Source organism: Patagioenas fasciata, chromosome 1 (assembly GCF_037038585.1).
Source record: "Patagioenas fasciata isolate bPatFas1 chromosome 1, bPatFas1.hap1, whole genome shotgun sequence".
Lineage (NCBI taxonomy): Eukaryota > Metazoa > Chordata > Aves > Columbiformes > Columbidae > Patagioenas > Patagioenas fasciata.
In genome coordinates this window covers 114469636-114496469 of record NC_092520.1, presented here as the reverse complement: position 1 = coordinate 114496469, position 26834 = coordinate 114469636, and the positions used below count along the sequence as shown (strand labels likewise).

At 37.3% G+C, this 26834-nt stretch overlaps 1 protein-coding gene across 6 annotated transcripts; it reads right to left on the bottom strand.

Moving 5' to 3' along the window:
• Nucleotides 1-1453: 1453 nt before the first annotated feature.
• PNPLA4 (patatin like domain 4, phospholipase and triacylglycerol lipase) lies at nucleotides 1454-24549 on the bottom strand. 6 transcript variants are annotated; one of them, XM_065862323.2, is made up of 9 exons: nucleotides 24132-24549; nucleotides 22468-22771; nucleotides 21601-21727; nucleotides 18003-18187; nucleotides 13907-14001; nucleotides 13590-13725; nucleotides 10123-10188; nucleotides 4228-4380; nucleotides 1454-2303 (listed from the first exon to the last, which is right to left on the bottom strand). In XM_065862323.2, the coding sequence occupies exons 2-9, from the start codon at nucleotides 22687-22689 to the stop codon at nucleotides 2172-2174; spliced, it is 1116 nt and encodes a 371-aa protein (XP_065718395.1). In that variant the 5' UTR covers nucleotides 22690-22771; nucleotides 24132-24549; the 3' UTR covers nucleotides 1454-2171. The 6 variants fall into 6 exon arrangements, with proteins under 6 accessions (XP_065718395.1, XP_071669166.1, XP_071669161.1 ...); XM_071813065.1 differs by having other exon boundaries at nucleotides 22468-22768; XM_071813060.1 differs by lacking the exon at nucleotides 24132-24549 and adding an exon at nucleotides 23808-23989.
• Nucleotides 24550-26834: the final 2285 nt, after the last annotated feature.

Below are 26834 nucleotides of genomic sequence, written 5' to 3'. Positions count from 1 at the left end.
GCAGTTAACACCCCAGCACAGAGCTAATGTTTTTCATTGCTCTGGTCTGAGAATCAAGAACATTCCGAGCGCTCTGCCCACAGGTGTGAGGTATGGAGGAAGCGGGGCATGGATGTGGCAGAGCTTGACCGACATCCAGACTGATCACTGAGAGTATTACATCCTATTAGCATCATGCTCCAGATTTAAGAGTGAGGCCTTACGGTTTCTTGCTCTCCTCTTCTGCTCTCTCTCTGGGGGTAGCTGGGGAGGTGTTGGTTGGGATGTTTAGCTCAGCCTTTTGCCATTTTGCAGAAGCTTCTGGGCTTTTCTGCCTTTTTCCTCTATCTTTGTCTCTCTGGGAGCAGGTGTGGCTTGCTGGGACCAGCTGCTCAGTTGTGGACAGAGCTCGTGAAGAATTGCCTTGAGTATCTTTTATTTCTATTTTTTACATATATTTACTACTAGCGTATTAGTGTGAGTGAATAGCTATCATGGTTGTATTGCTAGCTCGGGTTAAAACATGGTACAGCTGAGACGACGTACGCTGTTTCTGGAAGCTTGTGAGTAGCTCCAAGCCCCCAGAACACAAAGTGAAAAAGAGCTATTTCATGTTTTCTCCAGAGTGCCAAAAGAAGCGTTACTATTGAATCAGAGACTCAGGCCATAGCAGATCAGCATGAAAGAAGATAATTCCTTCACAGCATTACCTACTGTTTCTATTCATGCTGAAAGTTACCCTCTGTATAAACAAGTATGCAAGTGAGCCAGGCACAGGTGCCTTGGTAGCAAAGTAACTTATTTCCGTTTTACATGCAAAAATGCTGTCCTACAGACCTGGAAATCTCGCGAGCTGTTTTCACTGTATACAGAACTTCGTGCATCTAGAAAGAGTTACTGTTTTGAAATGAAAGCAAGGTGCTTTCTATCAGCATTTTAAACATTTTCTTTATTAAAAAAAAAAAAAAAAAAAAATCCCAGCCACATGAATCCTAATCTGAAATCTACATATGAATACAAATCTGGTGGTTGTGTGGTGAAGAGGCTTTCAAACAGCTATGAAAGTGTTCTGTTGTTGTTTGTTTTGCTTGTTTTGGGTTTGTTTGTTTGTATCTTGTTTCTCACCTCCCCAGATTTTCTGTTATTTTTGGAGAATTCTATAATTGCATATGTTCAATTGAATCTCTACTTTTTTAAGTATTAAGAAATAAACTGCAAAAACACACTTAAAAAACAAACACTGTTTGCTTTTAAATACCCAGTTGTAGATTTTAGGATTTAAGCATTAAGACTGAAAATTCTGAACTCACATTTAGGGCAGTCCATGTAAGGTGAATGGTAAAAAATGACATAGGTGAGTCTGAGTTCATTACCTGCTGACTTACTTCCACTTTTCTCCAACAGACTTTTTTTTTGTAGATAATCAGGTAGTTACAACATTCTGAGAAATTAATAAATGAACTACTGACAAAAGTTTCAAGAAAATATATTTATTCAATTTTAGCAGATGAAGAAAATATAATAAATATAGCATTTTCTTATACCCTTCTTTACAAGATATTTTTTTCATTCAAACATCACATTTTTGTCACAAATTTCAACTAGTATTTAAAAATGTAATAGACATCATTCACTGAAAATGGCAAGAACTTTTAATGTTAAAAAACAACACATAAAGAGTGCAAATGTTTTATTTCTTGTGCCTAGTGCTAAGTGTTCTAGTCCTTATAACACTGAAAGATACGTATTAGATCTGCAATATCATAAGCATCCAACTATAGGATGCAACTGTTCAATGCACAACTATTATGCTAAGTGAACAGTGCAGATTTTGATTTTTAAGGTACAACCTTGATTTGTCTCTCAAAATAACATCAAAAAAGACTTTTCCAAATTTCTGCAATTATGACGACACAAGATTTTTAAAAATCCCACACTCAGCTGAAGCAAAATGGATCTAGGTTTGAATCTCCTCAAAACAAGACAATCACCAGGCAAGTAGAATTCCATTCTGACATGTTCATACAGGTCTTCAGAGTGCAACTGATACTCTGCCAACAGATGTAGATGCAATTCCACTGAGATTTTTATTTTCACAAATTGGAATTGGGGCAGCAATCCCCCAGATTCTGTAGAATACCTGGGGCTTCATTTTGACAGCCATCAGGTTTTGTTAACTTTCTGTATACCATCTATTCAAACCAGTTTTCTTTTAGTAAAAAACGTACAGCATCATCAAATCCATTTTGGTACAATGATTCCATTTTCTCCTGCTTTGGTGGGAACAAAGCTTGATTAAGTCTTACCAGGTTCGCCAGAGATAGCTGCAACAGAGCAGGAAGCTATAAATTAGTTTATTAAAGCAACTTATCTAGACTTAACAGAACAGATAGCAACACAGTTATCTGTTTCATGTACCACATGCAAAATTAAAAATTCATGGCTATGTCTACACCAGTAAATTAACCATGTCCAGGTACACTGTTGAGCACCAAGACAAACTGGCATAAACAGTCTGGACATACACTAGTAAACTCACAGCCTCCAAGACAGACTGTCTGCCTGTAAAACTGCCCAAAGTTTCTGAAACATTTTAACTTCAGAAACATTCCCACAACCGTCTGGCAGAGTGGCAGCTGGCACATGCTAAAGTTGTGCAAGGAAATATTTTGACAGCTTACTAGTGCAAACAACCACATTCTTGGGAAAATTCCCAGGCAATGTTTGCCATATGAGTATAAATGCAGCTTTTGGTACCAACAAATTAAGAACTACCCAGCATCTCAAGTGGTCATTTTGATGGTGTGAAAAGATTTCAGAACTTTGTTCTTGATATAATGATATTATCAAGTTGTTTACAACAAATTAAAAAAAATATAATTAGGTTTAATACAGTTCTGAACATTTCATTTATATGATTAATTTAATACTTTAGCCACATAATTTATTATACACAATTCTGAAAAACAATATCAAAATGATCTTCATTATTTGAAGTAAGCAATTATTCAAATTCTGACACTAATAGATGGAGGAGGTGCAAAGAGACAGAAAACTGTTCACATTATAATCTAGATAAATTAAGATACACAACTCTTCATTTTATGCAGATTACAACATTACTGGAAAAAAAAAATTATTCTTAGTTTACATTTTTATAGCTCTAAAAGCTAAGAGTGCTTCAAGTGAAATAGTTTAAAATGTTGCCTGAGATTCTGCACAAGCCTGCATTTGCAGGACCCTAGAAGCAATGTAAGTCCACAATTAGTTTTCTATCCATAATCTAAATAGCCAGTTCATTTTTCCTCCTCTAGATCCCCTAGATATTAGAAACAAATCACAATCAAGAAATATGTAGTAAGCTAATGCATATATCTTCAGTACATATGAAGTAAATAATCTCATGCTTTATGATCATTTACCCAGTACTATCATGCTTCAAATCTGTGAAACACTATGAAGATTCAGAAATTGGTTCAATTTAGGATGACTTTACTAAATTAAGAAAACATATTAAGCCCTGTCTAAAATAAACTTTAAAAGAAAGTACCAATTATTGCTAAACGTTACTTTTTCTTTCTAATGGAGTTTTGTTGACAGCTAGGTCTAATGCTATTCAATATTTTCTTATGTCAAAGGAAGCAATACAGTGGTTAAAGTTTGTAAGGCAACGCTTGCAAAGACAGAAATGTCAATGATGAAAATATGGCCATAAAAATCAGTCTTAGCCTATATTTCAATATACAGAAATATTTCTGTAACATCTAACAAAATAACTTGGAAAAACATTGCAGTCACAAATGTTAAAAATCTTAACATAAGCTCTCTTGAGCAATGAGGTGAGAAGTCACTGTTTACTATTTCAAATGTATGACTTCAATTTGTATTTTAAATTCAGTTAGAGCAGCCAATTTCAGTAAGTATGATGGTATTCTGGAGTTTCCCTCTCTTGAGGTATTCTCCAGAAGTCTTGCTTCCCCACCCACCCTTACTTAAAGCAAGCCTAGATTATTTCCATTTAAGAGCCTGCGATAACTTGCTCTATTTAGTTTTTCAGTCTTTTGACAAAATTTATTCTACGTTTTCCTTCTCTTGTGTTTAATAAGTTGTTTACGCTCCATTTGTAAAAAAGAAAATGCCCAAACATAAGTTGACATATACGCAGAAAATAAACGTTTAAAAATAAGCATAACCTTCACTGTTCAACCCCCTTTTCTTCTTAAGTTATTTAATAAACAAGCCACTTACCATTATATCTTGTTTTGCAAATTTAACATAAAGATCCACACGTCCCTTATCTTGTGGACAGATATCTAATCGACCGCTGAAAGGAGAAACTGTCACAGTTCTTCCAACAGGCAAGATAGGAAGGCCATTGGTGAGGCCACCATCAACCCACTTCTATTAGAAAGTAAAAATATTTTCAAAGTAACCTTAGTATGTTCATAACTGAATACTTCACCCTTCCTGTCCCTGACTCCTCCACCCCACCCTCAAGAAAAATTAGAAGTTGCCTTCTCAGAATACCATGAATAAGCTTGAATATGAGGCATAAAAATCATGGAACTGACAATGTACACACAGAGGGTTCAACCAATTAACGTTTGGCCTAATGTGTAAATACATATGTAATATATTTATCAAGCTACAGATAAGGCTTGTTAGTTGATTTAGCAATACAATTTCCCATGCACAAAGTTTCTCAACACACATGAAAAGATTGTCAATATTACATGTGAACCATGTTCACAGAATCTTAGAATCGTACTCCTCTAAAACATTACTCTGATTGAACCTGGAGCTGGACAATCTGTATGTGCAGGTAAACTGACAGCACAAGCTAAACCAAACATGAGTTCTCTCCTTTCAGAGCCTCTTGTCTTCTTACATATACACAAGACAGCAATAGCTGGAAAGTAAAGGATAAAGATGGGAGGGAGGCTTAGCAACTATGGCACCTAAGATGGAGAAGACATCTAGTCTGCCATAGCAATTGAGTAAGAGGAAGAAATAACAAAAGCAAGCCATGAATTTCTTGCAGAGCCCCACATATTGATTTTAAAGGCACTCCAAGGGCACAAGCCCACACTTCACAGGGACCACAGCCAAATTCCATCCCAGTGTAGTAAGCAGGGACAGCTGTGACACCTCTCATCAATATAATTTATACATTCGTACTACCTTCTGTACTAACATGCATAACCCAAAACTCAACATCAGTCTACGGATAGATGCATTCACTGACATCATACATGACATCTGGTGATCAGATGCATCTCACCAAACTTTACACATTGACATCCAACTAGTCACTCTACACTTCACAGAATCACAGAATTGGCTAGGTTGGAAAAGACCTCAGAGATCATCAAGTCCAACCCTTGGTCCAACTTCAGCCCATTTACTAGATCATGGCACTAAGAGCCATGCCCAATCTCAGTTTAAAAACCTCCAGGGACAGTGAGTCCACCACCTCCCTGGGCAGGCCAATCCAATGCCTGATTACTCTCTCCGTAAAGAACTTCTTCCTAATATCCAGCCTAAACTTCCCCTGGTAGAGTTTAAGCCCATGTCCCCTTGTCCTATTGCTAACTGCCAGGGAGAAGAGACCAGTTCCCACCTGGCTATAACTTCCCTTCAGGTAGTTATAGAGAGCGATGAGGTCACCTCTAAGCCTCCTCTTCTCCAGACTGAACAACCCCAGCTCCCTCAGCCTCTCCCCATAGGTCATGTGCTCAAGTCCCTTCACCAGTCTTGTTGCTCTTCTCTGGACCCGCTCCAGCACCTCAATATCTTTCCTGAACTGAGGGGCCCAGAACTGAACACAATACTCCAGGTGTGGCCTCACCAATGCAGAGTACAGGGGAAGGATCACTTCCCTTGTCCTGCTGACCACACTATTTTTGATACAGGCCAGGACACCACTGGCCTTCTTGGCCACCTGGGCACACTGTTGGCTCATGTTGAGCTTCCTGTCAATCAGTATGCCCAGGTCCCTTTCTGCCTGGCCGCTCTCCAGCCACTCTGTGCCCAGCCTGTAGCGCTGCAGGGGGTTGTTGTGGATCATCAAGGGACAGAAAACACTTCTAGCACGATTCACCTCGCCCTATGTTTTAGAGCCTGACTCTTGACATTAGCTGATGTCGGTACCCACAATCCACCACTGAATTTCTTCATTTTCCACAAAAATTATATTTCTTAGTGCCTAGGATTGAGATTGGTTTGCCTTAGAAAAGGATGGAAAAAAAAAAAAAAAAATCAAACCCACCCACGCACACAAACTATCATACAACAATTCCAAAATCTTACAAAGCTATCCTTCAGATTTCTTGAACTCAATTACACTACTGCTGCAGTAACTGTAAGTAAAGCTGCAACATACCTAACACCAAGGCTTTTTCCTATGTGTGTGGGTATGTTATTATTGATTTATATGCAATGTTCTTTGAAATACTAAGTGGCTTTTTGTGGCAATTCCTACAGAAACAAGAACAGTGGAGTCCCTGCCTAAGCAAAGTCAAAGACACCGTAACAGACGACATTATTAATGTCTTTCACAACAAGTCTAGCTTAGTATTATTATCACTTAAAAGCTCTCCTACTTTAAAAAATTCTGATTATTTAGGTTTTTTCCCCCTCTCCTCCTATGCAACTTCAATATGTATTTGATAATCACAACCTTACTAAAGGAAGGGAAATATTTTTTATTAAGCACTATCTTTTGTTGATTCTGTTGTTCCTGGACAACATGCCCTCTGTCATTTTATTTTCTTTCAAGCATTTGGGTGAAACTGCTTCTCAGTCAAAAATATTTTGGCTCCACAGTCCCTCATGTTACATAGTTAAAATAAAACATTTACATGCTGCAAATAAAGCGATGTAATGCCCCAGATTCTTTTAATTCCATTAACCAATTTTTAAAAAATGCTTCTTATCTGATGAGGTAAATTCCTGCTAAATTCTCAATTAGTGTGGATGGGTTTCTGTTAGATGGAGATTCGTTACTGAACTAGCCAGGCCCAAAGGAATTTCAAGGCCAACTTAGCAAGCTGAAAACAGAACCTGCCATGGGAGAGAAGCAGTTCTACAATAACAAGGCCTCAACATGACGTAAATCAACGGACCGATCAGCAGTGAGACTTCAGCGTGCGGACAGCTCGTGAACATAGATGATATCCAATTACTGAATGCATGCTTGGAGCACGGATGCGTGATCAGAGATTAGCTGCATATATAAGGAGGCTTGCTTCTGTAATAAATGGCTTCGCGTGATTCACATTGAATCGGAATGCTGAGTCCTTTATCACTCCAACAAATTAGTTTCTCTTTTGTAAGTACAGTGCAAAGATAATGTTCTTAAATAATGTGCAATGAAAACCAAACCAAACAATGAAACTGAGGATGCAAGATGGACCTAACAGAATCTACCCAGTTACCAGCAGATGTTTTTTACAAAGCTGTTCTGTACAAACTACGGTGACACAAACTACAGCCTCATCATCAGAAAAAGTCAACTCAAACATCTGCAGATCTTTACCTGGTTTAAAGACTAACCTTGCCAGAGATTCAGAGGACATCAAACCAACTAAAAGAAGACAATTTCATGTGGAGTAAGTTTGCCCTGCTGTTACAGTAAACCTAGTCCAAGGGCACCTTAAATACCCAACTTGGATAAAAAGCTAGCCAAATCCAGCTAAGGCCATTAACTGACTATAAATTCTCAGATATCATCTTACACTCCCTTTCCCTTCAGATTATTTTTAATTGATGTTATGTCTGTGCTACCATGCAATTTAGCTTATTCGCCCCAAAAGTCTAGCCTCCAAACATGCATAATCCAGGTACGCCAGCTAATTCCAGTGTGAGTCAAACGCTTCCTGAAAAAGAAAACTGAAGTGCAATACTGGGAACAGTTTGCCCTGGGGTTCACTCTCTGTAGTCAGTATGAACAGGCTAGAAACAGGTTTGGCTGTTTTCTGATACTATTCCAGCAAAACTGCTCCTCACATATAATGCAATGTACCTCAGTTAATATACTGAAACACATTTTAAAAACTCTCAGATGACCTGGTGATATGTACGCAGGAGACACATGTAGCTCAGAGAATGTCAAGACCAACTGTTCTAAAGCATAGTCAAGGCCAGTAGATTTGAACAGCAAGCAGGAAGTAAGCTCAGTTCCATGCTGCCATGGACCATCATAAGGTCTGAGGAATTTACTCCCTGAAACTAGTGTGAAGGAAGACAGACAGAACATCGGTCTGCTACAGTAAATCTTTCAGGAAACTCAGAATATGATACCAATATGGCAGGTGGCCTCACAGCAAAATCAATATCCAATCCATCTTACTGACTTCAATGCTTACTGTGTCTGGATCATGAAGTTACATGCCGTGTATCTGACTCTACGCTGCAAGCTTTAGGGCCCCTATTACCCACCCGCATACGCTCATTACCCACTATTCCAAACCATGGAAACACTACTGCAAGAGAGATCCTAAGGTTTTTGCTCTCACCCTGCTCTAGGTATTTTGGACTAAAGACTGGAAGTCACATGCATTTACAGGCAACAGTTTTTTCAAACAAATAAAAAACCAAAACCACAAATACACCTTTTCACAGAGTATGAGAAAAGTAAGTGTACAAATGCAGAACTAATCATTCCAACAAATAACAATAAATGAAAGCAACCTCATTCCCAGAAATTGTCTTCTCTGAATCTCACTAAATAGTAGAGAGTAGCAGAGTGATAAGATGCTTTGGGAATCACAACAAGTTTTCAAGTATAAGAACCAGCTTCCACAAAACATTCATTGAATTCACTTTTGAATGCAAAAAATAAAGTTAGGTAGGAATGAGAACTGTCCACTAGGAAGAGGCTGCAGGTGTTTCAGTAAATACTGCAATACCTATACAAATCATAATAGCAGCAGGTTTTAAATAGGTTTTGCACAGAACTCTGAGCCAACTTCTCAATTTCTTAATTGAAAGAACACCACAAAAAATTTAATGACACTTCCTTCCCTTTAACTACTGGCAGAATGAACCTAAAACATCCACATAAGCCCTTTGAAATGCACAAGCAATATATAGACTCCAACAAAATTTCCAGACCCTGGGAAGCTACAAGCAGTCTCCATTTAAGTCAAGCAGTCAGGCAATACTGACTTAAACCCTTCAAACATTTTAGCTGATATGTGTTGCTGTATACATAATTCTAAAGCGCTGACAAGCTTCCTGACATAACGAACTTCAACTTTGTTTTGCTAGAAACAAATGCATATGGGTTTGTGTCAGGGATTTTGTTTGTTTTTTTCCAGGGTGGTTGCCAAGATTATAGATGTCCTAAGGGCATCATTTAGATGTGTAGAGGAAATAAAGGAAAGAATGTAACATATTTCTCAGAAGGAAAGAAATAACTATTTTCATGTTTCTAGTAATTAAAATCCTAGTAATTACAAACAGACTCAACAGGCAAAATTACACTTAAAATGTTAGTATATTTAGGTAAAAAATGACAAAAGTTCTTGAACCTGAATCAAGTACAAGCAACTGTAAAAAGATTTTCTTATAGTAGTGAACACCTCTGAAAACTTCTTAGCTGTGTGCTATATGAGGCAAAAAAGTTTATTCTTTAATGCTTGTCCATAGGTAAGAGATTTGAAAATACCTAGTAAGCATGTTATTCTGTACAGAACATGAGAAGAACATGTACATCAACACAGACATACTCCTGCAGCACCCAGTCTTCCAGAACCTCCCTTATCACTCCTTCCATTAAACAGAAAAGCAGAATAGTGTGCCTTTCAATTGCAAAAAATATTTTCGAGTTGATGAATAGCTTGTTATGAGAAGTAACTTCACTGAGAAGCTTCTTCCCATGGTAAGTATTAGACATTATCTTTAGGAAACAGCTTCATGCTATAGAGGTCATTTCGGTCTCAGCACACACAATTTTTGAAACAACACACGAACAAACTCAGGTCATCATCAGGTGTTAGTATACAGTATCAACAGAAACAGTAACAATTCTACAAAACAGAGTACTGCAGTTGCCTTCCCTTAAGATCAAATAATTACTTAATAAACGAAGAATGCTCTTACACACAGAGAAAAAACAGTTGGGAGTTAATGAAAAATTACCTCTCCTTTGTATTCCACTGGCTTAATTCCTGCATATAGTGGTATAAAACTACTTGCTAGCAGGACCTAGAGAAAAGCAAGCAGAAAGAATAGAGAGCAAAATTGAAGAAAATGCAACAAACTAATCCTAAACCAATACATATTTTCAGACATACTCATCTATATTAAATACTACAGCAGTAATCAGTCAATATATTCATTTTATACGAAACCATTGTCATCTCAAAATGTCATCTTGTGGTATGTCAAAATTCAACTCAAACCATTCAATAAGGTTTTTTTAATGACTTGACAGTGACAACTCTCAAAATATCACAAATTAACTCATTGATTAATGTGATTCAAGAGTATGAACTTAGTCTTACACAATGTGTAGTAAACCTGTAATTTTGCAGAAACTAAATATGCACATGTTGAAAAAAAAAAAAGGCGATATACGGTATTGTCAAAGAAGCAGCCAACCCAATCATTCTGCTGGCATTTTTATATAGTATTTACTCTTTTAATCAGATTTTCTAAGAATTTAACATTCCAAAACACTATAAACAGCCTGAAAATTCATGTGTATCTTTATCACTATTGATACTTTGCATTTAATACATTCAAGTTTTAACAAATTACTATTTGCCCTGCGGTAAGCCTACATAGCTGTGTACAGCAGTTCTCGAACTTTATGGTTTTTATTTAGGTCAGGACATCTCTTCTGTCATGTATAGATCTGCACACACATGTACCTTTCTATCCAGTTACAGCAATATCTATGACAGAGTATGTGCGTATCTCGATACCTATGTATCCACCCATATATACATATATACAATCAGTATCCAGCATTTCAAAGAGAAGGGGTAGATGTGTGGATGAAGTGCAATATGTCAGAAATTTTCACGTGGCTAAATGTAGTGAATATGCATGCATGTGCTTGCATGGCTGCAAAAGAGACAAATCTGGGGAACAAAGGCAGATTATATTTTTGAGTATATACTATACGGAAGGTGATCAGGAGCTAAAAAAGCCACCAGCCATGGAGATTACGGAAGAAAATGCTAGAGTTTTTCTGGTGGAGCTGCATTTATTTTTACAACAAATTAAGCTACTTTCAGAATTAGACACCTCTCCTCTAGCAAGTTTTAATTAAGCTTCTCCATGAAGGTTTTAACTTTCACTTCAAGAACTCTTTCTTGCCTATTTCTCTTCCCAGTGATCTAAAGCACCAGAGCTTTGTCTGAGCTCAGATAAAAAGGATTTCTCTTCCTATTTTCCAAATGTGAAATTGTAGCTGTTGCTCTACCAGACAGGTCTTTCCATCACAAAAGCATAAGATATGGTCCCCCTTGAACCTATTCCTCTCCAGATTTTCAAATGTGACAGTGACATCCTACAGAGTTTTCAAGTTCCTAACATCAGCTTCCTCCCCTGCCCAGCTCCCTGTCTCCACCGTCCTTCAACTCCATCTCAGTACTTTTTGCCCTTCTAAACTAAGAAATATGGACAAAAGCTTTAGGGAAGGAAAAAAGAGTCAAAATCTGGTGATCACTGCAAAGTGTGAATTCTTTCCAAGAAGACTGAAGAAAGCAGTTGGCCCTCCTTATCAAGTCACTTAGACCTCAAGAGTGAGGAGAGGAATAAGTTTTAAATGTCAACACTTTCAGTATTTCCCTAGCACTAACAGACCAGCGTAGACTCCTGTTCACTGCTCCCACCTTTCCAAACTAAACACAACAGTGTTCTGTACCCTGCTCTATCACAAATATTCAAATCACACCTTTCTTTCCCCTCACCTCCAGTTTAAGAACTGCAAGTCTAGGAATCCTGGTACGTGATTGTCTTCACATATGTAAAGACCATTTCAAAAGTGGTAGATTATTAACTGCCTTTCCACATCCACTGGGAATAGTAAAAGCAAGTAAGAGCTTAAAATTGTAGCAACACATCCTCAGTTTAGCCATTATGAAAAACTTCGGAAACATAAGGCTTGTTAAGCATAGAAACCAATTGCATATGGAAGCTGAAAGATTTCTGGCAGAGAGTACAGAAGTTTTGCTGTTATAAACCACTCTCTGCTCAGCAGTACTTTTATCCATGCTTTGGATATAGTTGATCATGTCCAGGAGAGACACAATAGGCTTTCATAAACCTAACAAGCTCGTCTTCCATGTTACCTGGGTAGTCACCAATATTCAGACTGCTGTATAAATGACACGTGTGCAGCCAAAGGTACACACAAAACATGTATTACAAGATGCCCTGCAAGAACAGCCAATATGAATGGACTCCAATGAGTAATTATTTGGAATTTTATTACTGTTGTTCCAACTCATTCCACTCCTAGTATATGGAACAAAAGAATGTAACATAGTTGGTAAGTCAATTAGAGAACTCCCAAAATAATAATAAAAAGTATATACTTCCAAGGTCATCTTGAAGCTTCTAATTGTCTTCAAGTTAGAAGATTTCACTGCAAACAAATCTATAAACCTACAGAATAATCATGTCCATGCTCTTGTCACTGTTGGCTACCATAGCTAGAAGTAACACTGGATAATCTGAGATAAACTTTTTGCATAGGTATCTTTGCATGATTAAGTCCTGCAAATTTTGAAAACTGATTGACCGTGTGTAAAATAACACATCAAGATTTGTTTTAAATGATACTTTAAAGCCAAACTTCCAATGCGTACTTTGAGATTTTGTGCTTTTTTTTTTCTTTAAGTATTAATTATAAGGAAGTTTTTATTTACTCTAAGCACCCACAATGATAGAGAAAGAAGGAATTCCTTCTTATTGTATTTCCTCCTTTATTCTGCTGTATGACATCCGCCACCAAGATATAATCGACCATTAGAAAGAACATTTGCTTTACATACATCTGAATCCTCCTAACATTTAATATCGGCTTATGCATACAATCCTCATCCAAGTTTAAAAAGTGGCATTCAAAAGAAGAGATGGGCAGTAAAAGATATGCTGTCCAGTGACAGTTAAAATCCAGTCTATGTATGGTACTTAACATCACATTATATTTATTCCCCACAAGGACTTGTAGAAACTGTTGGATTTTATTTTCTTTTTTCAAGACAGGGACTTCCTTTACTTTCTTTTGTGATTAAACATAATATAAATGGTATCAGTGAAGTAAGAGGTGCAAAAAGACTCAGCAAATCATTACAAAATTTGGAGATTCTCTATTTTACTCTCATCTACTGTAGCCATTAGTTACCCTGCTACTTTTTAAATAGACTTTGCCTTCGAGGTACTACTTTAAAAACAGATAAAGGACACACACAATTTTGGCAATAATTGTGAAACTGCAAGACAAATTGTTTATTTTATGGTTGCAGCACCACTGATAGTATAAGTGATCGCTTGAATAAAACCGTGATTTCTTGTACAGCAAGTAACACACTCCTAAGCCTTGAAGAAACTCAAGCATTTCTATTTAAAGCAGCAATATTCAACTTCATTACCTTAATGAGGTCCTCCCTGGAGGCAAAACTTGAAACCAAGTGATTTTCCCCATTTTTCGTGTTAGTGACTGACACATAGAGCCGGTTCTCAGCTATCTCATGAGCATTAGAAGGAAGAATAGACTCTATGCCTTCCCTAGAGTAAAGAAAATGCTAAATATTATTCGCTATTGTTATTTAAAAACCTTGCAAATATGGTAGGGGTAAAAGAAAAGAGTGCTGAGCTCCCCACAGTATAGAAAAAATATGCAGACTCTCCATTTTCATTTACAGCGTTTTACAGAAAAATGATCTTATGGGTGAATTAAGACAGGTACCTCAGTGTTTTCATAAAATCATAACCAGGAGTTACAGCACCAAAGTCCAATTTTCGAACTTCCTCTGCAAATCCATAGGCAAACTGCTTACATGTCTGCAAATTAAAATATTCACCATTAATGATGTTTTATCTATTGGAAGTTATGTTTAACTGTGTATGTAAAACCTACTAGAGGCTAAAGCTTTAATGAAGAAAGAGCTACAAAATACAACTAAAAAAAAAATTCCCATATGTGCTTGGTTTGTAACAACATACACATGACAAAATGTTGATCCTTTTAGAAACAAAACCAATTTCTAATAAAACAAGTTCCCCAATTTTAAATAAGTAAATAAATAGTGACAATAGTAAATCCTCAAAAGAACACTTCAACAATTAAGGAAAGTTAAAAGGCTATTTTTCTATGTATTACCAATGTTAAATAATCAGTTTTCTGAACCATGTCATTACAAGAACAATCATTTGTATTTGAAGCGTAAAGCCATTTTATTGTAAAAACTACTTTGACACTAATACCAGACACAAGTACCTTAAGATGCTTACAAGCATTAAAAAAGTTACAATTACCACAATTTCTTCTCACTAATGCAAAAAAATCCTACTAGCCAGTACATGTATTTAATGAATAAAATACTATGGGAGTACTTAACTATTGCAATACTATGATGGAAGACAAAGAAAGAAAGAACAACCGCAGAAAAGCAGACAACAGATTCCACTGCACAGGGAACTTCTTTTATGCAAGCTGAAATGTCAAGCAGTAATCACTGCAGAAAAATAGCCTGAAGTGTGAGTGAGAAGAATCCAAAAGGAGAGTCAAGGAATAGATAGCATTTATTTTTTACGAAAAAGATTGTGAAACAATGAATTATGATTCTGAATGCTTAAGACTCACTATTCAGTATTCCTGTTCCTTTTTTAAATCCTTTCATGCAGACTCCTCTAATGATTTTAGGGACCTGAGGAAAAGCTATAGCAAGTTTTATGCAAATTTCTGAAATTAGTACTCAATAAATATATTATACCCATATTCACCTATATAACCACATGTTTATAGAATAAAAGATCCATCTATAGGTAATTTTGGGTTCCTGGCTTACTAGCTTCCTGCATGAAGAACAAATCTGTTGCTAATTACAAAGTAAATGATTGATGTGACTGGGAGAAGGGAAAAAAAGAAAAAAATGAAGAAGAAAATGTGTCCTATTGAGGAGAAGGGTATAGGTTTTAATGAATGGAAACAAGAAGCAAAAGAGTTGGGGTGAGGATTAGTACAAGATCAAGAGGAAGCTGACTAGAGCAGTTCAACTTCCTCATATCACTTGTATGACAGAGCAGTCACCTAAATGAAAGACAGAAATGTAGTTCTTGCATCTATTTTCTCTATATAGCCTTGTCATAAATGTATGAAAAAAGTTAACAGGTGTACACTCTTAAAACAACAATCACTGTAAAGATTTGTGCCAATTCATTTCATATAGGTAAGATTTGTACCTTTACCATGGGAGGTACTTGCCATTGCCAGTTCCAAGCCAATTCAAATAATATAAAAATAATTATATGTACCACATCTTGAATTTATTCTACATTAAGCAGTTAGGCTTCTTCTGTAGTCAATCAGCTGCAAAGAGGCACATTCAGACACCTTTCTCTCTTAACAGAGAAGAAACCCACAAACCCTACATAGAAGCACCTGAGAACTACTATCTTTCTGCCTAAGATGCTTTAATAAAGTGTCAGGGAGCTGGATGAATCCAAACCTAGTTGAATGACAGAAAACTGCTTTCAATATTACAAGCACTAAGAATAGACCCTACCTAGACTCTCAATTCTTGCTGCCAAAAGCAACAATTTCTTACAGCTATGAACTGTTTATAACTTTGGTGCTAGAACTGTTAAACAACATATCTAAATTTTAAATACTGACTGAGGACATGTTTAGAAATTTTAACTATTTCTACTGAGTTAAGCAAACTTGACATCAAACATGATCACAGTACTTTAGAAATAAACAGGTACTTATCTATAACTCTATAAGCCTCCCTGGAATTCTCAAGTCCCATGCTTTTTCAACAGTGACAAAGAAATCAAGATACAACTGAAAAACATTTGCGAACTGTCATATTAGAACACCAACAGTCAAAACAAGAAATCCACAATGTTACATTCTTTCCCAGATAAGGGAAAGTTGAATTAGAGCTTTGAGACTAGGAGATGGAGAAAGTCCCAATTACAGCTTGCCTAACAGCCATCTCTGGGGAGAGGGGAAAAAAAAAACAACTCATGTAAGAGTTATATTTGTGGATATATAACATTTCAAGTTAGAAATGTAATAAAGCTAATAATTATCCTGATATGAAAAGTTAATTCTGTTCAGTACACAACATTGTCTTTACTTAAATACCATAAGAATTAAGAAGAATTATTCCCCCCCCAAATACCTCTCAATTTTCCATTTAAACAATATAACAGAGTGACAAAAAAAGTAAATAATTTAAAAAATCAAAAGGACTAAAAAGTTCAAGATGCATTCTTCTGCTTATATTAAAATGACATATTTTCAAGGAAAAATCCATGCAATTCAATGTAGTATAGGCTTAGTTTCCACAAACATCAAAAATAAAAACTCTTCTAATATTTTTACTTGAAGATTTTTGTAAGTTGGACCAAGCTGGGAACAAATACTCATACCCAGAGCCTAGAAAAAGCAGAAAAATGTACATGGGCTAAGAAAAGTCCATCTGCTGTGCTCACCATATAAAAAATTAAAGTCAGAGGTATGCATTATACCAGGCAAACTTGAAACTGAACTAGTCAGATGCTACAGAAAAGGAGTAACACCTGAACAGAATGCAAGTAAGGCTGTCTTTCATAACAGAGTGGAATTATCTTAATACCTAGTCATAAAAGGTTGCACCTGGGGAGCGGTGGAGTGGAAAGAGGCCAGGGAAGAACTTTCTGCTGAAAGCAAGAGAAGGATAGCTAACAGCAAGCCAAGTTCATATCACAGCAGAAACAAACAGAAAGATAAGTGACAAAGTATGGTACTGGCTGGAGCTATTGTTTAAATCAAATGCAGTGAAGGTTCTAACAAATGAAGCCTGCAGTAAGCTACCTGATGCTCACTGGGCTGAAACCTAAGTGTACTTATAACAAAAATCTAACTGCCTTTTTTCCACCGCAACAATGATATTTATTGTAACTCAAAATATTAAAGAAATATTAACAGTCGGACAAGGCCTAGTCCTCTGCATTTTCTAAGGAAAAGTCACTACAGGCACTTCAGGAAGGTAAAGCAGCCTTAACCTAAAGGGAAAAAGCAATACAAGCAAATGGTCTCCTACAGAACCTGTAACAGAGTAATCATTGAATATCACTTTGCTGTCTACATGACACTAGATGCATGGTGAGAAAAACGTAGCATCTCTTTCAAAAAAAACCAACCACACATGTATGCAGCATGTAAGAACAGAACACTGTGAGGGTTAAAATCCTCCCTGGCATACAGTGGGGTTGCTGCTGTTAAGTCATGAACTGTACTGAGTTTAAAGGAGGTGCACAAGCCACTTTTTGCTCTGTCTAATGAAGGACAGCAACAAAGAAAAAAATGCGAGCTCTGTGGTGTTCTTTGACTTTATGAACGTTCAGTCCATCTACCATTTTCATCTCCTTTCACAAAAGGATGAAAGGATGGTGCTATGCATTTGTTTAACCAAGCCTACCTCTAGCCAAGAAAACAATTATTAACTTTGTAATGTACACTGATTAAGTGCAAATACATTGCAGTATATTAAAGCATATCTGGTTGCATACAATTCAACATTTACACACACGTTATTTATATTTACATTGCTTAAAATATAAAGTTTGTATGACAGAATTTTGTCATAAAGAAATATTTGCTTCATAAACATTTCTTTCCACAAGTCACAGATTTTGTTAATGAAAACATATACATGAGTCCTGTTCTTTTATAAGAAGCAAGAAGAAAAAGAAGAACCAAATCATTTTTAAAATACTTAATAGTAGATGATTATATCAAAAATATTCTTTGAAAATCATCATGTCCTATACCTACGATTTTATTAATTTACCTCTAGATTTTCTGGTACTGCTAATAAGACAGTGGCAGCCAGTGATCCCGCAGAAGCTCCCGCAAAAGCTTTCACAACTTTCAGTAACTTCTTACCATGCCTGTAAAAAGCAGCTGCTGCCCCCAAGTGGTATATCCCCAGAAACCCACACGCTGCGAACGACAGATTGATATGTTTCATTTTTGCTGTGGAAATAAAGTTTCACAGTCAGAAAAATGATCAGTTAATTTTATCTTATAATATACATCTATTATTTCATCACGGAACACATAATATACTGTATCTATATAACAAAAAAGCAGTTTATTTAACATCAAACAAATCGCAGTTTAGCATCTCCAAAATTGAAAACAACTCTTAAAATACTCCTTAGCACAAATCCTTTTTTCAATCAAGAAATATAGATATTTATATAAAACATAACTGCACATTTTAATCTGATTTGTCAAAAGAATACAGAAAATAAGAATAGCTCCTCAAAAGTGATAAAATAATGGTGTTAGAAAGTGAACACCATTATCGACCTAGAGTAAAAATAAAATTCATTATAAAACCACTGGCTACTGTGTCATCATACTCCTGTTACACACATACAGTCTTGAACCCAATAGAATTTTCTAAGAAAGCCATTTTTTCTTTCATCTTTGGAACTCATTTGCTTACTAGTATTATTACTAATCACGAACAGACAAATTCTTATCTGATTTCTTTTTTAGAAAAGAAAAAACACACAACATATCACCGCTATTATTAAAATAAGAAAGAATCAAATCTCACCAAAGTAAAATACAAAGCACTAAATGTAACACACACACACACTCTGAAGGTTTCAAGGACAGAACTTAAATCTAACACAGAGAGCATGTTTTCAGCTCCTTAGGGGTGGTTTATCGAAAAAGAAAAAAAAAAAAAAAGTAGATTTTATTAGCTCTTCTGTTTCTGCAAATAACTACAATTATGAGAGCAAGCTATTCAACAGATAATATTGTACAGATATACCAGATATTGTACAGATTATCTTAGTATTGCATTAAGATCCTGGCATATTTGGGTATACATCAATACAAATGGGACTGAAAAAGGACATCAGTATACTCAGAACTGTACTTGTTTTTTCTGGTTTGCAACAAGATAGCTGATGTTACTTCAGCAAATCATCTACAGACATTGTGGTGTCAATTCTGATGAAGACAGGCAAACATATGCAGCAATAGATTTTGGTTTAAGTTGCCTCTTTAGTGTGGAAATGGAAAGAGCAGGAATGATGAGCTTCCATGACCACTAGGTAAGATGACATGCTAGCAGATAAAATCAGGTTGCTCAGGGCTTCATCCAGTTGTTAACTGAAAAATCATGTAATGTTTAGGTTCTAAGTGATAGCTAGTACCTGTTGCTGGGTGACAGAATATTAAAATAAATAGATATTGTAAATAATAAGCATTATATAGAAGAAACTAACATCTTCATTCAGCACTATGCATCTACTTGCAGGGAGTTTCTGTACATTGAACTGAAGGCCTCTTACAACTAATCTGTAACAACACAACCTATAAAGAGGATACAGATGAATAAGAATCATGGTTCTATACAAACTATGTGCTTAACAGATGCAGTTAAGCAATGTCATTCCACCTTGGAAAGGAATCTCTGAGTAAGAGGAAAAAATAAGAAAGCATTCATTAGATTAATGTCCCGTAAAATCAGAAAAGCAAGAAATAAGAAACCAAGATACTCACTTTTATAAGAATATAAACTTTCCCATTGCTTTTGACTCTTGCAAATGTATCATGGTAAGACTTGATTTGCAAGTTAGAATGGTATATTTCAGAGACAGTATGATTCAAAAATGTCTTTTGCTTTGATGATCTGGTAGATCACTGCTCTTTTGATCAAAAAGAATAGTAGGGTTACAACAACTCCCAAGAGGACATACAGAGAAAATTAAGTCTACAGTATGACTATTCACTGCCAATCTCTTACAGAGTATCAGAAATAGAAGCACATCTGGACATCAATCATTTTTTCAGCTGCCTGAGCAAACAGCAGAAATCTTGTCATCTTAGAAATGGTATGAAATACCTGTTCCAAAAGACTTCAGACCAAATATTCTTAGATGATTTAATCTAAGTTCTGACGGTTAAACTTGAAGTTATCATATTGGCATGTGTGAAGAAAAAATTTCAATGAACTTTAAAAGATACGCAAGTATATTTTAGCTCAACAGTGCAAACACTATGAAGATATGGAATAAACAGGACGTAGCAAATGCTTTTGCCACTGTTTTTCAAAAACATTCTCATCTTACATGATGGCCAAATTTCAAAATATGAAGATTTTAACTAGCTAAGGGCTAAGTATGCTTCTGTTGTCTACAAGAAAATCAAGCGTAAGGAAAGATAAGCACAGGAAGAAAACAGAATTTCACTGGGGCTGTTCAATCTCATTACAGACAGTGAAGAAGCGTTCAGGAATAAACACAGACCCAGGAGTTCTATTCAAAATATTCTCACATCTGCAGGGAAAAAAAAAAATAAAAAAAATCACTGGAGATTAAAAATATACTAGGAGGGTGGAGGGGGCATTTTTCTTTACTCAGCAGTATCTCATCCATTTGTAATGCAAACCTACAAGAGAATGTATGTAAGGAGACAAGCCTGCACAGCAGAATTATGATGTAGTACAATATAGCTTTTTCAGGATAGGTCCTGTTTTGCTAATTGTCATGCACAAGAAATAGCACAACAGTTTCTCATACTGCTGTTTCCTGTGCAATTATATACACAGTATAGCATCTCAATGTATTAACCAGTCTACCTCCCTCCCTTGTCATCCAACCTGTAAACAAAAGCTGAAAATGCCCAAAGCAATTGACTAAAAAGCCTTCACAAACAAAAATTAAAAATTCATAGAATGTGAATGACTAAGCACCCTGAAGCACAGGAACCAAAATGTATGACGTAAACCAGCACATTTGAGGATTAGTTATTAGCTAGAAATGACAAAACAAGCAGTTACGGAAAGAACTGTTTAGATAGGCAGCATTTCTAAAATAAAAGTCATAACTGTAACTACTGATTCACCTGAATCAGAAATCACCACTCACACAGGAAAGCTTAATTGTTTTTTCATATTTATAACGGAAAAAAGTTCACTGGCATTGCAGACCATTCATAGTGAATATTCAAGAAATTGATTCTCCCAGACAAAAACAGGGTCACACAAAACAATAACCCATCCAATAAACTGTACTCTGCTTAAGAGTCAACCACAGTTGTTAGCAAGAGAACAGGAAAACTAGTTTTGCATCTATCCAGTCACACAGAACAAGCACTGAAAGAATATGATGAAGTTGAAGAAAAAAAAAAAACAAAACAAAACACAAAATCCAATCAGCCATTAAGACACTTAGGAAAATTACATGAGTATTTGCAACCTATAAAAATTGTGTATAACCCCGTTAAAATTAAAAAATAAACACATCATATGATACGAAACTTTCAAATTAAGAGTGCGGACCATCCTGATCATCAACACAAGATGTCTAGAGAGGACAGTGAAGGCTGACTTCTTAAGAAGAGGGTGGCAAAAGGTTCAATACCTTCCAATGAATGTTGGCTTTCATCACATACTCCACTGGGACTTTTTCCAGCATCTATTTTAGTTCCCTCTGCAGTAGTAGTCAATCCTGTATTTATTACCAATCGTTTATCATTTACCTTGGAAACCTGCAATCATACAGTCAAATATTTCTATTTAAAAAAACCCCAGACATTATTTATCCTTAAAGAGATTAATAAAGTCAATTAAAATATCTTTAAAACCATCCAGATTAATTTTTCAATTGCTTAGCACTCCCCCCTAGTTGAAACCACAATGTACTAGTATGTATAAAAGTGCATGCAGAAATGTGTATTTTAAAGACAAACTCAATTAGACATCTCGAAAAAAAAAACTTTCCCATTTGGAACTGTCAGTGTCTAAGATTAGCCTTAACCTTGTGTCCTTTCCCGCTATGTTTGTTTATACCCGCAGATTTTTTTTTATAATCAAATTTTTATGCTTTCATCCTCCCTTAACAAGCCAATACAAATTGTCTTTTTTTTTTTTTCACCTTTCTTGTGCAATATTGTGTTAGTTTTCCAGAGAACTCCAGTTCTATTCTTCACTAAACGGCTGTCACTCTAACTAATAAGCCTGTCAGTTATCATGCAGCATTGTCCGAAGTATAATTTGAAAAAAAATGTTTCTCCCCAACTTAGAACTATCAAACACAAAAAGTTCATTCTGAAGCACTGGTTCTCCTGCAACTTCTTACTGCCTGCCCCTTTACCTGGATAAAAGCACCTTCAATTCACAAACAAGGCTGCAAGATCAAAAGCTTACCTCTGTAAACTCTAAAAGAAGTCATATTATCACTGTATTGATGCATAACACTTACACTTAAGAGCAGCACAAAAATATTTACCTGGAATTGAACTCTGTTACTTGGCACTCTTACGGTGCAATAGTTTAGAATTCCAATCCAGAACTGCTGAGCTTTTGGAATCTTGGAAGTACACAATCTGCCTTCTTTCAACGGAAGCAACAGTATTTGAGCACTACAAAGACTTTTAGCAGTCCACATTTTCTTAAGAGTGACTTCTAGATGTGGTAACCAAATTGATACTTTCAGAAGATGTTTCACCATGGAGTTACAAAGGAAGTATCAATAGAGGAGCTGCTTGGGCATCACAGAAGTACACAGTAGAAACTTCTCCTCAACAGAACTTCTTTAAAAACATCAAAAAAAAAAAAAAAAGAAAAAAAAAAAAGAGTAGTTGAAAGGTAGTTGCACATCAAGGCCCTGATACTGCAACAAGGCCCTCTTCATAACCCTCTCAGTTAAAACACAGATGCTTTAACAGTTGATTCACTTGACAATGAACCAGTTCTAGGAAGAACTTCTGTTCAGTAGCTTCTCTCTCTCTCCCAGCAGCCTCCATCTGGGACTGTATTGTTCACCACTACCATAAAGTCAGTTGTTCAGAAACAGGAAGGACTAAAACTGTTAGTAACACAAAGAACAAATAAATTGTTCCTTTTCATTAACACGACGAATAGTGTTCATTCTACCTAGCTGAAAAACATGCCAAGGACCGTTCCAGCAACTTCAAACCACTGCTCACAAAAACAAAGTGCTGATGTCAAAATCCTATTATGAAAAACCTCAGGCATACTGGCTGGTAGGAGGCAAACCTTGTAACATTCCGTGCTACAAAGATATCATAGAAGTGACACAGAAATCAACCGTAACTCTGGTTTAACCTAGCAAGACTTTGACCATTAACAGTAATGTATGGAAATGCACTTGTTCAGAAGAAAAACAAAGCATATTATTGCCCTGACTACTAATGCAAACAAATCCAGTGTGATTCTGCATAGGCAGGGTCTCACAGGTACATTGTCAACTTCAGTTTTAACCCAAATCAAATAAGGGAGCTTCATTTTTAACTAGTTTCACCATGTGTGCCATGAAGCCTACAATACAATTGGATTTTTATTTCCTCTACTTTTGCTGGTAAACAACCAATGTAAACAAGCAGAACAGAGCTGAAAAGATTAGACAAAATTTTAAAATTTAACGAATGCAGAACGTCAAGCGACAACTGAAGCCAACCACATGAAGAAAAGTCACTGTGCCTTTTAAGCTTCTAAGCTTGCGGCAGAAGGACGATTTTTAAGCGGGTCACTTCCCTTCGAATTTTAACCTCAAGCGCCCCAGTCCTCCCTCGCTTTCCCCCGCGCAGGCTCCTGCCTCCGACCCACCCGGGGTCTAACGCGGCCTACGCAACGCCAGGCCGGCGCCGTGCCCCTTTGGACTCGCAGGCGGGACACGAGCGGCAGCGGGACGGCCCCACCTCCGCCGTTAACGACCACGGAGAGAACTCTAGCAGGGAGCAGCGAGGCCGCCGACAACTCGGGTCCCCCCAGGGCGTCCCAATCCCCGAGGCGCCCAACGTCCGCCCGCCCGCACGTGCCCTACCACCTCCCCCCATGGCGCGCGCGCGCCCTCCCCCTCGAGCCCGCCCGCGGGCGGCTTGTCTTCGCGCCAAAGCTCGCGAGATGGCCGGGCTTCCACCGCCGCACTACCTCCTGCTGCGACGGCAACGCGGCCTCTGTGCACTGCGACGGGCGGGGGTTTCGGGGCGGGGGGGGGTGCGGGACGCGTGAGACCGCAGAGCCTTGCGGGAGCTGCCCCTCCCCCGTGACGCTGCCTCTGCACGCGTGCGCAGCCGGGGGCGACTTGTGGTGGCGGGGGCGCGGCAGCCGTTGTGCGACGCGGGCGACAGTCACGTCCCAAGCGCTGGGAGGAACTGCGCCTCAAGGGGAGGCTGTCGCCGGGTGAGGGGAAGCTCGTTCCGTCTTCGGCACCTGGGCGACAGGTGCCGGGTTGGCTTCGCCCTTCCCTCCCCCGAGGGAGAAGGCCTGCGGGTGCCCTCCTGCCCGTCTCACGCCGTCACCCTGAGGTGTTGCTGTCAGCGGGAGACGCCGTGTGGGCGCGTGTCCGGCCCCGCCCTGCTGCCCTTGTACAGGCCTGGCACCGCGGAGGAGCCGCACAACGCAACCGGCGCCGTGTGGGGAACGCCCATTGCTGAAGGGGTGGCCTCAGGGGTGCAATACAGTTCATAGATTTGTTTGTTTCTTTGTTTATTTTGCACGCGTGTGTGTTTTAATAAAGCGAGTCTGCACTCGCCGCAGCAGATAAGTACCAGAGTCAACCCAGCATGCAGATTCAAGGTGGAGAGGGATCCTATAGCCAGCAGTGCTTGAAGAAAACTGGGGAGAGCAAAGATGCATGTGAGAAAGAATAAAAAAAAAAAGTGTAGATTTGTGAACTCTCCTGGGGTTAAAACTAAAGGAGCTGGAGGACAAAAAAAACCCACCACATATATACGTATATATATATATATATATATATATGTTAGATTTCATACAGCTTACCATCCTTCACCTCAGGCATCTATGAGTCTTTCTTCTTACTGGTATATGGGAGGGGGTGGTATGGATTTGGGGTAAAAATGGTGCAAGTGGTTTTAGGGGGAATTTAGACAATTTCTATTGTCTGAAGTGGTTGTGTACAGTTTAATTCAGTTATCTTTTCAACTGCTAAGTTTATATGCGTAATATTAATTGTGCTTCAGTTTAGTCTGTTGTAGACTTTATAGGATTAAAGAATAGTTGTATTCCCTTTAGAGATTTGAACTTTTGCAGGGTCCTTAAATTTAACTTTTAAGTTGCTGCTTATCAAATTTATGCCTGTGAGGAACAGAATATGCAGATAACAGTGATGGGTTTTTTCTGCTAATTAATTTGAACCCAGCATCTTACTGACAGGCATAGATTTGTAATGATGATATCCTAAGACAGAAAATGCTAGAATAAAGTTTACAGGAGAGTTTCTGCATGGAATTATGCGAAGTGCTTATTTGCTCATACAGATGCTACAGACCTTGTTGTAGCATAACCCACAATTGCACTCCCTGGCTATAATGAAGCATAAATTATCAAAGCTTTGACAGGAAAAAAATTGTAATATTTAAGGCGAATCATGGGAAAATTTGCTTCTGTTATGTGTGTATCTTACCAGCAGTTTGAAGATGTTTAGGAGTGAAAACAGCAGATGTGTGTCCATGGGTCAGAACATTAGAAGATACTGATTTGCATATTACTTTTCAGTGTAAGGAAAAAAACCCCACATTTAATTTGACTTATGCTAGTGAAATACAAACATTTACGAAATATTTAGTGTTATAGGCATCTTTTTGTTCAACATGACTTTGGAATTGCTTATTGTGAATGTATTAGTTGTCTTGTATTTTCTTCAGTGTGATAGTGCATGTTATCAATCTATACATTAAAATACTGCTTTTAAGTTAGACAGAAGAGAATTAAAGTAATCAGTGGCATACTCCTAAATATGCTTCTCATTAGGGCAATGCAGAAATATATGAGTGTTGAGCCTCAATTTTCACAAGAACACAAAATGGATCTCTGATATTTTCATATGAATGCTTGTTTGTAAAAGCTAGACAAAAGAAAAGAAAATAGAGACCTGAGTATGTCTCCCACTAATTAACTCCCTTTTTCTCCCTCTCTTCTACTTTTTCCATGTGTCTGTTACCCATTGTTTTTATCTCATTCTTATCCTAATTTAAATGGTTAGCATGATTAGCGATACAAGATGCCAATCCAGCTGATTAGTAAAATACATTGTTTCTCTCGTTGCTCTGGATGGGAAATGGAAAATGGAAAATATTTCAGAAACAAAGGAGCCTTTTTATTTTTTTAATTGCATTGTGTTAATACAGTTGTAATAATAGACAAATACTGAATTTCTTGACATCATTGTTTCCCACAGTCTTGTAGTTAACTTTTATTAAACCTGTTTGTGATATATGTGCATTTGTAAAACAGGCCCATCCCCAAAGAAAGATCATTACACTGAACAGCCTACATCTAGTGCTGTCCATCTCTCTCTGCAAAAAGGAGAAAGCTCTGCACTCAGCTTTTTGACAGAAGTGAAGACAGCTAAGCTTGAGTTACTATTGTCACTGAACTTCAGTTTGCAATAAAACAGGAACAAATGTCACAGAATTGATAAAAGTCGTACTAAAATCTTCCTGCATAAAGCACTATTTCCTTTGAATTTTCAGTGTGCATAAGGAATAGTCCTTTAATACTTGACAAAGGGAGTTGTGGGCAGTTTTGGTTGTTTGGGATTTACTTAAATTGAAATATGCTGCAAATATTTTGTGTGGGCAGGAAGAGGAAACAACAATAACAGCAACTGAC